Genomic DNA, 12273 nt, shown 5'->3' with positions numbered 1-12273 from the left:
ACCAGTCACACAAATCATCAGCATTTATTTCCTGGGTCCTAGGTGTCACTTATCTTGGTAGAAAGGGCAAAGAGTTGATCAGACAGTTTTGAGCACAAAACCCCTTCCCTAGAAATGGATCTGTGGAGCTCTGTGAGGGGACGCAGAGCTGCATAGATGGTCAGTTTAGCTTATAATAATGCCTTCCAAAAAAACCAAAAAAACCCCCCAAAACCAAAAAACAAAACAAAACCCAAACCACAGCTCCCTCCTTCTCTGCTGAAAAAAATTTTAAAGTTTTTAAAAAGTTTAAAAGTGTTTTTAAAAAAGGGGATATGAAGATCTTGACCCAGAGGTTGGGCTTAGAGGGAGGGGGGCAGGGCTGGGCTGTGGTTGCTGCCCAGGCCACCTGTGGAGGTGCGTTCTTGGGGGGGCTGCTCACCCAGGTGCCCACTGAATAAATACTGCCCCCCAGCTACCGGGTCCTGGAAGTGTACCTGGGCACAGTGAGGAGGTGGTGGGCGAGTGGAGCCTGAGGGTGCAGGTGGAGGGCTTTCCCAGGGTAGGGGCCACGGTGGCCTCTGGGGGTGCCTTTTCACTCTGGCCTGGCTTGCCTGGGACAGGGGCTCAGAGTAGAGGCTGCCAGGCCAGTGCCAGGGCTCCCTGTCCAGGCGAGGACAGCAGGTCTCTTTTCCATCCTCCATGGGCAAGGTCAGACTCAAGACGAGGTGGTCCCATCGCTGCTCTCAGGCTGGTTGCTAACTTCCTTGTCTGGGGTGCCCACCTCTGTCTGTCCTTCTGGAGAGGAAAGGAGCATATACACAAACGTAAAGCACAGAAGACTACCTGGTAGGGCCCGAAGTGCTAACAGCGGATGAGCCCTGGGGCACAGGACATGAGCTGGATTGGGGTGGTGGTGACCAAAGGGACCTTTAGCTCGGCCTCTGACATGTTAATATTTACAAAGAAAATGCATGTAGTGCTACCAGTATGATCAAGGAAAGGCCAGGATCACAGAGGATGGCTACAAGCCTCCGGTGAAGGGCTGCTGAGGGCCAGCAAGTTTGCGCAGGCTCGCCAAAAGGAGAGGGCAAATGTGGAGTCCCGGCATGGAGCAGGGCTCAGGGGAGAACCAAGGTGTGGCGGGGGCAGAGCCCACAGCTGTTTCACTCTGCTGTGTCCTTACCAGACCAGCCTCACCCTGATAGGGGCTCTGTCTTTGCATCCTCAGACTGAGCCCTTCAAGGACTAAGGAGGACGATCCCGCCCTGTCCTGAGCTTGTCTGTGCAATCCACACAGCCTGGAGTGATTAGGTCACGACACAGAAGAAAACAGCAGGCTCGGAGATAGGCGGTGGAGGGAGCCAATGTCTTTTCCACCGCACTTAACTCCGGCCAGAAAGCATGCTCCAGAGTTTATAAAGGCCAGCTGTCCTCGACGCGGCCTCATTCTGCCCACGTAGCGGTCTGAGAAGGGGTGGTGGTGGTAGCGAGTGATGTGGCCAGAACTTGGACAGGTGTGCCCGCCCCCACCCCTACCCCCACCCCCTATCCTGGGGTGGTACCTGGAGCAGAAGCTTGGGCCCAGAGGGTCCTTCTGGACCTCCAGAAGCCCGACAAACTAGTCTGTACTTTGGGCATATTTCCCAGCTTGCGATGCTCTGTTTGACCAGATGCCCCAGCAATTTCTGCGCTGCCATTTCCTTGCTGTGGGACGTCAGGCGATTTAGGTCCTCTCCCTGAGCCCCTGTTTCCTGATCTGTAGAGTGAGGGTGGGGACACCTGCACCTGTATGTGACGGGAGCGTAGGGCCCACAGGTGGTCATGTGGCACGTGGGAAGGTCTTTGCCAATGGTAACAATTCCTCTCTGCCGGTCCCAGCTCTCTCTCAGCCAGGGGAGAAGGTTGTTTTGTTTTTTTAAGAGCGAGTGAGCGGGCAAGGAGGGCGAGAGGGACAGAGAATCTGATGTGGGGCTCAAGCTCACGACCGAGATTATGACCTGAGCCAAAATCAAGAGTCAGATGTTTAACCACCTGAGCCACCCAGGTGCCCCGGGGGAGAAGGTCTTGAGCAATTTCTTCACCAACCAGTACCCCTGGGACCCCCTTGGGGCCAGTTCTAGGGCACAACTTGAAACGTTTCACGGTCACATACTGCTGGGGCACTGTACTCCTTTCTTCGTGGCTTGTCTGTTTCATTGCTCGGCAGAGTAAGGAGACGTCTGCACTCCCCACATACGGAGCTATCAGGAAAGGCAAAGGTTTGTGTATAAGGGAGCATCAACAAACACGAGCAGGCCGGGCAGCCAGGCCTTCAGGACGGGCCAAGGCCCTGCCTCCTCATCCATCCGGCTAGGTATCCGTCTCCTGGGCTGTTTTAAGCAAACAGATTCTCAGCCGGGCCTGCTGGTCAGAATCCCTGTAGGCCCACTCCCTCAGCGAGTCTGGGGGCCTGAGCATAGCCTCCAGGCCTGCCTGTGGAAACCGCTCATTGCAGGGCCCACTGGAAGGTTCCCTGGCCAGGTCAGCCTACAACTGTAGCATGAGTGCTTCACTTTTCTGCAGTGAATACTGTTCCCTCCTCAGGTCCCCTTTTCAAATGTCTGTCACCCCGGCAGGCAAATGTCCTAGACCCGGAGGACAGGGACACTTCAGGGATTCCAAATTAGAGGAAACAGGTATTCGAAGGGCTTGGGCCCAAGGATGAGTGGCTACCACTGCTGAGGTGGGGGGCGGGGGACAGAAAATTTACCAGAGCCGAGGATAAGGCTGCAGAAGCTCTGAGCAAGCCCTCTGGCTGCACACCCCATGTGGGAGTGAGGCATGCTGGTCGGCGAACAGCCCTTGACTAGGCAACCTGTCCCACCTGCCAGATGCCATGTACCACGTGCACAAAACAAAGATGCAGGTGGCAGAAGCCCCCAGCCTAGAGGGGTGCTGTGCTAAGTGGGGTTACGGAGGTGGCTGGGAGCAGAGGTGCCGCCTCCTGCTTGAGGGGCAGGTGGTCAGGAAGGTTTCTCAGCAGAGAGCGGTCTGGATCTCTAATGCTGAGAGACGTGAGCCAGGTGAGGGGAGGGCAGGAAGAACCAGCCCGAGGGAGCAGCGTGTTGAGGTCCATCGGGGGTTGTTGAGAAACAGATGTGCTTTCCTCTGGCTGGGTCAGCGGCAGCAGGCTGAGTGAGCTGTGAGGCATGCGGGCCACAGGACTGGGGGGCTGACCACTGGACCAGGGAAGGGGTGTGGAGTGTGCTTCCTTGAGCTGGGGGCTGTTCTAACTACGTTAACCTGCTGGTGACCCTGAGCAAGCCACCCAGCCTCTTGGGCCTGCTGGTCCATCTTTAACAAAGAGTTAACAGGGTTGAGTCCATGTCCCCCCAGTCTGCTTTATACTCAGTGGTCACTTCTGGCTAATGAGCACCAAGAGCTCTAGACTGGAGACTACACTGGGGTGTGGGGGGGAATAAGACGGTGGTCCTCCAGGACAGCTCTGTGGGAGACCCATGGAACCCAGAGTGGCAGTCTGCTGTGGAAAGTGATGTGACAGTGCGTCCGAGGAACTATGGGGACAGGGAGGAGAGGGCTCTAGCCAGTGGAGGGTGAGGGAACGCTGCCCAGAGCAAGGTCCCAGGGCTGACCAGTGGACTGAGCAGAGGAGAGTCCACTAGGACAGAAAGAGAAGGAGGGAAGCCCCAGGCACTAAGGGGGTTGGCGGCGGCTACTTCCCGCATTCGTTCATTCGTGCAGCCTGCGGTTTCCAAGCACCTGCTCTCGTGGAGCTCACCTTCAAATGCATGAAACCTTGTCACTCACTGTTCAGGCAGGCCCCTCTGAGCACCAGCCACAGGACTGGGTGGGAAGGTTCTAGCAGAAGAAACCGTGACATAGGAGGCTCTGGACAGGGTAGGCCTGTGCCTTGACAGAAACAGATCCATGGTGGGTGTGACTGGAGGACAAAAGGTGAGGGCAGAGGGGCCCCGATGAGATCCAAGAGGCAGGGCAGGGCCTGGTCACACAGTATGGTGCTGTGATGACTCCTGCTTTCACTGTGTGACAGGAGTCTTGAGGCAGAGACATGATGGGATAGGACAATTTGAGGAGGCCTGCTGGCCGCTGGCTGGCTGGTGGGGAGTGGGGCGGGGAGGCCAGGCATAGGCCGTGAGTGAGCCAGGTGGGGGCTGTGGGGATGGAGGGAAGTAGAAGGACCTGGAATGTGTCTGGGAAGAGAACTGACAGGACCTATGGGTGGGTGGAGTGTAGGGCAATGAGGAAAGGGAGGAGGCCAGGATGCTTGGCCAGAGAGTACTCAGGGCCTGAGACACTGGCACCCTCCGGCCTAGAAACTGGTTGGCCTCTTGGCCATTGACCATGAAACTGGGGCCTAATTTAAAGTGGGGAGTATAGGGGCACCTGGGTGGCTCAGTCAGTTAAGCATCTGCCTTTGGCTCAGGTCATGATCCTGGTGTCCTGGAAAAGAGCCCCACATCGGGCTCCTTGCTCGGCAGGGAGCCTGCTTCTCCCTCGGCCTCTGTCCCTGCTTGTGCTCTGTCTCGCTCTTTCTCCTTCTCTCTCAAAATCTTTAAAAAATAAAGTGGGCAGTCTAGGACTTGAAGGGTGGTCCCCGGAGCCCAGCAGAGGGGCTCATGTGCAGGGATGAAGACCCATCTGTTCTGACCTGCCCCTTCGAGTGTCAGCTCGCCCATGTCTCCAGCCAGCTTCCTCACGCTCACAGCCTCAGAGTCCCCCTGGATGTCAGGAACCGCGTTCCGACGCCCTGTCCGGTCACAGGAAATGAAGTCCGAGTAGGAGGACTCAACCTCCATCATGCCTGTCGCATCGCTCCTCAGACCTGTGGGAACAGGGGCAGGAGGACAGGTGAGGCCAGGTGCATTCCGCAGGGAAGACTCCTCTCTGGGCCCCAGCACGGATGTCTTTTGACAAAATGAGTTTTTTGTCTTGATCACTGAAGACAAAACAGCAAAGAAAAGTACAAAGAACAAAATAAATCACCCATAATTCCACACCCAGGAAACCAGTACCAACAGTTTAAAGAACACTCTTTGTCTTTCCTCTCAAGTTATTGATAAATATCTAGCTCCGGCCAGGGGCCGGAGATGCAGCCGCGAGCAAGTCAGCCATGGTCTCTGCCCCAAAGGAGCCAACAGTCTGCTGGGGGCCACGGCACATTGCCTAAATCACCCAAGGAACTCCGAGGGTGCTCAGGGCTTCCAGGGAGAAGGCAGGGTGCTGGAGTGATGTAGCAGGGTCTGACCCAGGCTGGGGATCAGGAAGCAACATTTTAAAGGAACTCCAAGGAAGAACAGGTGTTATCTAGACAAGCTGAGGGGAAGAGCGTGTGCGAAGGCTCAGGGGAGGGAAGGGTATGGTGAGATGCAAGAACCAAAAGAACCACGGGTGGGAGTATGCTGGGCGAGGGGCAGGGACGCCAAGGGTGCTGCCGAGCCGGGCAGGGGCCAGCTCATGTCTGCAACTTGGTTGCAGGTCACAAAAGACCAGATCTGCATTTTCAAAGAGGACTCTGCATCTGGGCTGAGCAGGGCCCAGAACGGGCAAGTTGTGGGGCTCCTGCAGGTCAGGTGTGAGAAGATGGTCAGTGGAGGAAGGAGGTGGTGGCGCACATCGTGGATGTAACTTGGAGGTTAAATCAACAGGACCTGGTATCTGACTGGTGGGGAAGGGAGCTTTCTTTTTTTTCTTTAAAGATTTATTTATTTTTTCGACAGAGAGAGAGACAGCCAGCGAGAGAGGGAACACAAGCAGGGGGAGTGGGAGAGGAAGAAGCAGGCTCATAGCGGAGGAGCCTGATATGGGGCTCGATCCCATAACGCCAGGATCACGCCCTGAGCCAAAGGCAGACGCTTAACCGCTGTGCCACCCAGGTGCCCCTTGAAGGGAGCTTTCTGACATGACTAAGCGGAAGTGTGGCTTACTGAGCAATGAACAGCAAAGGAGGAATATTTGGGGGCATGATGGTGGAGTGAAGATTAAGAGTTCTATCTGACCACACCGACTGGGAGATGCCTGTGAGCCCTGTAAGGGGAGACGCCGAGTAGGTACATGGAGGTAGGGGGCTGGAACTCAGAGACGGGGGATGGTATAAGGGAAGAAAGGAAATTAGAAGTTACTGCTACAGAGATGATTAATCCTTGGTTGATAATACAGATGATTAATCTGCTGGTTGATAATACAGCCTAGAAAGAGAAGCGAACAACACATATAAAGACGTTATATATCTGAAAACGTCGGGGGGCTCATACTATACATTGTATTTTATAGCCTACTCCGTAGAACACTCTAGAACATGTCATTACGGTTCCCTCTAGATGAGTTTTGTACACATGTACTTGGATATACCAAGATTTGATCAGTCCCCTAGAAATGAACATGGAGGTACTTCCAGTTTTCTACATTACAGACAGTATGAGGTCTTTATGTAAATCTCTGAGTACCTCTGCTTTTCTGAAGGCAGTCAAATCACACCAGATGGACCTGTACGGATATAGCAAGGTTTCTGAGATAAACTGTTAATTGCAAAACAACCCCTAAGATAGAAACTAGTTTCTGTGGTAAAGAGCAGATACAAGGAAAAAAACCTTGTCAAGTGTGGTTCTTTCTAATGAAGGGGAACCTTTTTACTTCTAAGACTATTTTTGTAACGGTGAAGTTCTTATCGGCCCAAGTTACTGTGTGATCCTTTCATTAGGTGATTGACTTTGGCAGAAGGTGCCTGGGGGTGGGGTGGGGCTCAGTAAGGGCTGGGGGGGTGGGTATGCGCTGTGTGTGTGTGTGTGTGTGTGTGTGTGTGTGCGCGCGCGCGTGCGTGCGTGACAGAGAGAGAGAGAGCGGCGCGTGATAACGGACTGGCTGCCGGTGTGGAAGGCTGGCCCCACATCTCCCCACAACACCCAGCTCAGAAGAGACAACTAAAGAATACATCGGGGCGCTCCAAGAATGCTCTGCCCCTCCCTGGGCCTGTGTTACCGCATCCGTAAAATAAAGGCCAGTTCGGATCCTGTCTAAGGCAATGCCCCCAAGCTCCAACAGAGGGTGCGCTCGGACTACTTTTCTTGGCTGCCTTGGGCGAAAGAAGTTGCCTTAGTGTTTTGTCTTCTCAGCAAAAAAACAAAACAACACAAAACAGATTCTCTGAAGTCCCAAAAGGGGTTCCTTCTGCAGGTCACCAAAGTTTTACTTCTGCGCTCTCCCTCTTGGGAAATGGCTCAAAGCTTCAGAACAGGGGACGGACCCGCCGCCGTAACAGGAATAACAATGACATTTCTGACAAATAACAGCAATAAGAAAGCAAACAGTTACCAGGTCATTCCATGCTTTCTGGTCCTCACTTACTGAATGGCCACAGTAGCCCTCTGAGGTCAGTGAGGTGAGTTCAGAACCATGACTCAGAAAGGTCTTGGGCAGACCCATCTGGCTCCCAGGCCCAGGCTCATCCTCCATGTTACATCTGCGGCCGAGGGCAAGGGACAGACCCTGGGCAGGCCACACCATCCCCCCGAGCCCTGTCTCCTTAGCTCTTTCCCAACTAGAATGTCGGTTCCACGAGAACAGGGAGTTTGTTGTGCCAGACTAAAAGGCCTAATCCAGGGAGCTCAGCCAACATACTCTGGCTGCTCCATCTTTAGATTCTTTTCTTTTTTTTAATAATTTTTTTTATTATATTATGTTAGTCACCATACAGTACATCCCTAGTTTTTGATGTAAAGTTCCATGATTCATTACTTGCGTATAACACCCAGTGCACCATGGGTATTAAGGAGGGCACATATTGCATCCTTAGATTCTGACCAGTGCGTGGCAAAGACTATGTGATCAATAAATATTTTTCAAATTTCTATCTGTCCACCTATCTATCTTCCCTCCAACTCTCTTGTCCCTATCTGTGCGGACGATAGAGTGACTCCGGGGGACTGCTGGGAAAGGGCTCTGTCCACTGTAGACTGCTGTGATGTGCTTGTCTGCTATCTCTAGGATCTGACACTGTGGGATGGAGCTACAAGCTCCTTGTAAAAGGCCAGCTTCCTGCTGGAATAGACACCCTGGGGCTTTGGCTCCTGCCCTTGCCTTACACGCTGCCTTGTGCAGGGAGCTGACCCTCCTGGCTCAGAGAGGGAAGTGTGCCAAGCGCAAAGCCCAAACCTGGAAAACACCAACGCGGCCAACGCGCTCCAGCTGCCCCTGCCCCACCCTCATCCTCTTGGGGAGGAGGGATTCCAAAGGGATTTTGGGTTTAGTTAGGGGAACCCCCTGAGCCCAGCACAAGCACACAATTTCACTCTTCTTCAACATTTGAATTTTGCTCTCTGTTCTTTAAAGTCAACAGCAATGGGGAAATGAATCCTTAGAGTTGGAAACTGCGTCAGAAAATGGTCATTATCAGACTGCTAATGAGAGTATAAACTGCCAGAGCCTCTCTGGGGAGTGATTTACTTAGATGCATCAAGGAACCTCAATTTTTTCATATCCTTGAGCAACAAAGCTCATAATAATTGATTTTTTAAAAAGATTTTATTTGAGAGAGAGGGAGAGAGAGCATGCTAGAGAGCACAAGCAGGGGGAACAGAGAGGGAGAGGGAGAAGCAGGCTCCCTGCTGAGCAGGCAGGGACCCTGATGCGAGGCTTGATCCTAGAACCCTGGGATCATAACCTGAGCCAAAGGAAGACGCTTAGCTGACTGAGACACCCAGGCACCCCTCATAATAACTGATTCTAAGAGTCCAAGTTGTGCATGAAGATAAACGTACAAAGATATTCACTATGGTATTATTTATAATAGTCAAAAACTATGACACCAAAATGACCTACTATATAGACAACAGAGAAATATATACATATTTCACCAATTTATAGCCAAATGAAATATACTTCAGGCATTAAAATGTTTGTGAATTTATCTCATTTGAGAGAGAGAGAGCACACAGGCAGGGGGAGGGGCTGAGGGAGAGGGAGAGAATCTTTTTTTTTTTTTTTTAAGATTATTTATTTATTTATTCGACAGAGATAGAGACAGTCAGCGAGAGAGGGAACACAAGCAGGGGGAGTGGGAGAGGAAGAAGCAGGCTCATAGCAGAAGAGCCTGATGTGGGGCTTGATCCTAGATCGCCGGGATCACGCCCTGAGCCGAAGGCAGACGCTTAACCGCTGTGCCACCCAGGCGCCCCAAGAGGGAGAGAATCTTAAGCAGGCTCCCTGCTGTTGAGTGTGGAGTCTGACTTGGGGCTCAATCCGGAGAGATCGTGACCTGAGCCAAAATCAAGAATCAGACGCTTAACTGATTGAGCCATCCGGGTGCTCCATGTTTGTGAATATTTTTAAAAGACTCAGGAAAATGTCCACAATTATTAAATGAAGAAAAATCTCAATGATATCATCACATATTTAAATTACGACTTAAAATTTTTTTTTGTATTCTTCATTGTGAAAACATTCACTTTATTCTTAAATCATTTCATTTTTGAATATGTGTGCATGTAGTATAAAACTCAAAATGAACATGCACCAAAAAGAATAAAATCCTTAGGAATAACCAAGGAGGTGAAAGACCGGTACTCAGAAAATTATAAAAAACTAATGAAAGAAAGAAACACAAACAAATGGAAAGATATTCCATGATCATGGATTGGAAGAATTAATATTGTTAAAATGTCCACGCTACCAAAGCAATCTATAGATTTAACGTCATCCCTATCAAAATACCAATAGCATTTTTCACAGAACTGTAAGAAATAATACTAAAATTTATATGGAACCAATAAAAGACCCCGAATAGCCAAGCAATCTTAAGAAAGAAGACCAAAGTGGGAGGTATCACATTTCAAGACAGACGACAACGCTGTCGTATCAAAACAGTATGGTATTGGCAAAAAAAAAACAGACACATAGATCAACGGAACAGAACAGAGAACCCAGAAATAAACCCATGCTTATATGGTCAATTAATCTATGACAAAGGAGGTAAGAATATACAATGGGAGAAAAGACAGTCTCTTAATAAATAGTGCTGGGAAAATTGGGCTACTTTCTTACACCATACACCAAAATAAACTCAAAATGGATTGAAGACCTAAATGTGTGACCTAAAACCATGAAACTCCTAGAAGAAAGAAGGCAGTAATCTCTCTGACATTGGCCATAAGAGACATTTTTCTAGGCATGTCTCTTAAGGCAAGTGAAACAAAAACAAAAGCTATTGGGACTACATCAAAATAAAAAGCTTTTGCACAGAGAAGGAAACCCACATCAACAGAATGAAAAGGTAAACCTACTGAATGAGAGAAGATATTTGCAAATGATATACCTGATAAGGGAGTAATATCCAAAATATATAAAGACCTTATACAGCCCAACACAAAAAAGCATAAATAATCTGATTAAAATGGACAGAGGACCTGAAAAGACATTTTTCCAAAAGACATACAGATGGCCAACAGATGAAAAGATGCTCAACTTCACTCATCATCAGGGAGATGCAAATCAAAACCACAATGAGATATCACCTCACACCTGTCAGAATGGCTAGAATAAAAAAGACAAGAAATAACATGTATTATTGGTGAGGATGTGGAGAAAAAGGAACCTTTATGCACTGTTGGTGGGAATATAAACTGGTACAGCCACTGTGGAAAACAGTTATAGGGGTTCCTCAAAAAATTAGAAATAGAATTACCATATGACCAACAATTCCACTACTGGGTATTTACTCAAAGAAAATATAAACACTAATTTGAAAAAACATATACACCTCTATGTTTACTGCAGCATTATTCCTTTTAAGGATTTTATTTATTCATTTGATAGAGTGAGAAAGAGAGCATGAGCAGGGGGGAAGGGCAGACGGAGAGAGAGAAGCAGACTCCCCACTGAGCAGGGAGCCTGATTTGGGGCTCGATCCCAAGACCCCAAGATCATGACCTGAGCTGAAGGCAGACACTTAACCGACTGAGCCACCCAGATGCCTGTTTATTGCAGCATTATTTACAAGAGCCAAGATATGGAAGCAACCCAAGTGTCCACGCACAGACGAATGAATAAAAATGTGGTACATGTATACAATGGAATTATTTCATCATAAAAAAAGGAGATCTTGCTATTGGAGACAATATGCATGGACCTAGAGTGTATCACACTAAGTGAAATAAGTCAGAGAGGAAAAGACAAATACCATATGATTTCACTCATATGTAGAATCTGAAAAATAAAACAAATGAATAAAGAAACAAAGCAAAAGCAGAAACAGACCTAGAAATACAGAGGACAAACCGGTGGTTGCCAGAGGGGAGGGGAGAAGGGGGATGGACACAATGGATGAAGGAGTGGGAGGTACAGGCTTCCAGTAACAGAATGAATAAGTCACGGGGATGAAAGGCACAGCATGGGGAATATAGTCAAGGCTACTATAACAGCACTGCAGTGAACACAGTGTAAGCTATAAACCTGTCAAATCACTACATTGTACAGATGAAACTCATGCAACACTGTATGTCAACTATACTTCAGAAGAGAGAAAGAGAAAGACAGAGAGAGAGAATGAAGGAAGGAACCTACAACAGCAACAGAGCTAGAGAGAGGGGCTGCTCCTAGTCCAGTGCTTTTGTAGGCATTGAGACTATATGTTCATTCTGTCATATTTGCCCAGACTTTTAATAATGTCCACAGAGACAGTCATTTCAGAGAGAGAGACTGGTAACAATGTAGAGACAAGAAGTTCACTAGAAAAACTGGTATAGGTGACTTTAAAGGTCCAGAAGTAGAGATCGAAATGAGACAAGCAAAACTTTGCATTATATTGTTAAATAATTATTTCTGCCTCGAACATGTATAATTAACGATACACATTTTAAATTCCACATCAAGAAAATAGTAAGACCCAATACACTGTCCTCCAAAATCATGTCTTCTCGTGAAGATAAAGGCTTACTGGTTTCATCTTTCACTTAAATCTCTTGAATATAGTTATAAATTCAAATTAAAATTAGGTTCAGATTTCAGATTTGAAAATCAGTACCATGGAAAGAGATTTTAAAATGCAAGTAATACACATGTGAAAATACTTTGAAAAGTGTAACATGTAACATAAAGCTTAATAATGAAAAGAAACCCCAAACCTCAGAAGGTACAGAAGGCAAAGGCATAAGCGCTCGGTGGCCTCCTTGGACTCAGACACCCTCCCCAGGGCAAGCACTTCCTCTGTGCTTCCAGGTACACTGAATGCAGTATATGTATTCCCTCCCCCTCACTCCTTCTTCTTTTATTTCAAACAGA

The 12273-nt window shown here is 48.9% G+C and overlaps 1 protein-coding gene across 2 annotated transcripts in view; it reads right to left on the bottom strand.

The window, feature by feature from the left end:
• Positions 1 to 8: 8 nt before the first annotated feature.
• PKIG (cAMP-dependent protein kinase inhibitor gamma) overlaps positions 9 to 12273 on the bottom strand; it is an 89215-nt gene continuing 76950 nt past the window's right edge. For both annotated transcript variants that reach the window (XM_040638375.1, XM_040638374.1), the window contains 2 exons: positions 4652 to 4825; positions 9 to 777 (listed from right to left, as the gene is read on the bottom strand). In XM_040638375.1, coding sequence (XP_040494309.1) covers positions 698 to 777; positions 4652 to 4802 — 231 coding nt within the window. In that variant the 5' untranslated portion in view covers positions 4803 to 4825 and the 3' untranslated portion in view covers positions 9 to 697. The remainder of the gene's footprint in view (positions 778 to 4651; positions 4826 to 12273) is intronic.

Source organism: Ursus maritimus, unplaced genomic scaffold (genome assembly GCF_017311325.1).
Source record: "Ursus maritimus isolate PB19 unplaced genomic scaffold, ASM1731132v1 scaffold_22, whole genome shotgun sequence".
NCBI classification, from domain to species: Eukaryota; Metazoa; Chordata; class Mammalia; order Carnivora; family Ursidae; genus Ursus; species Ursus maritimus.
Note: the sequence above shows the minus strand (reverse complement) of the source record. Positions and strands in the feature narration are given on the sequence as shown.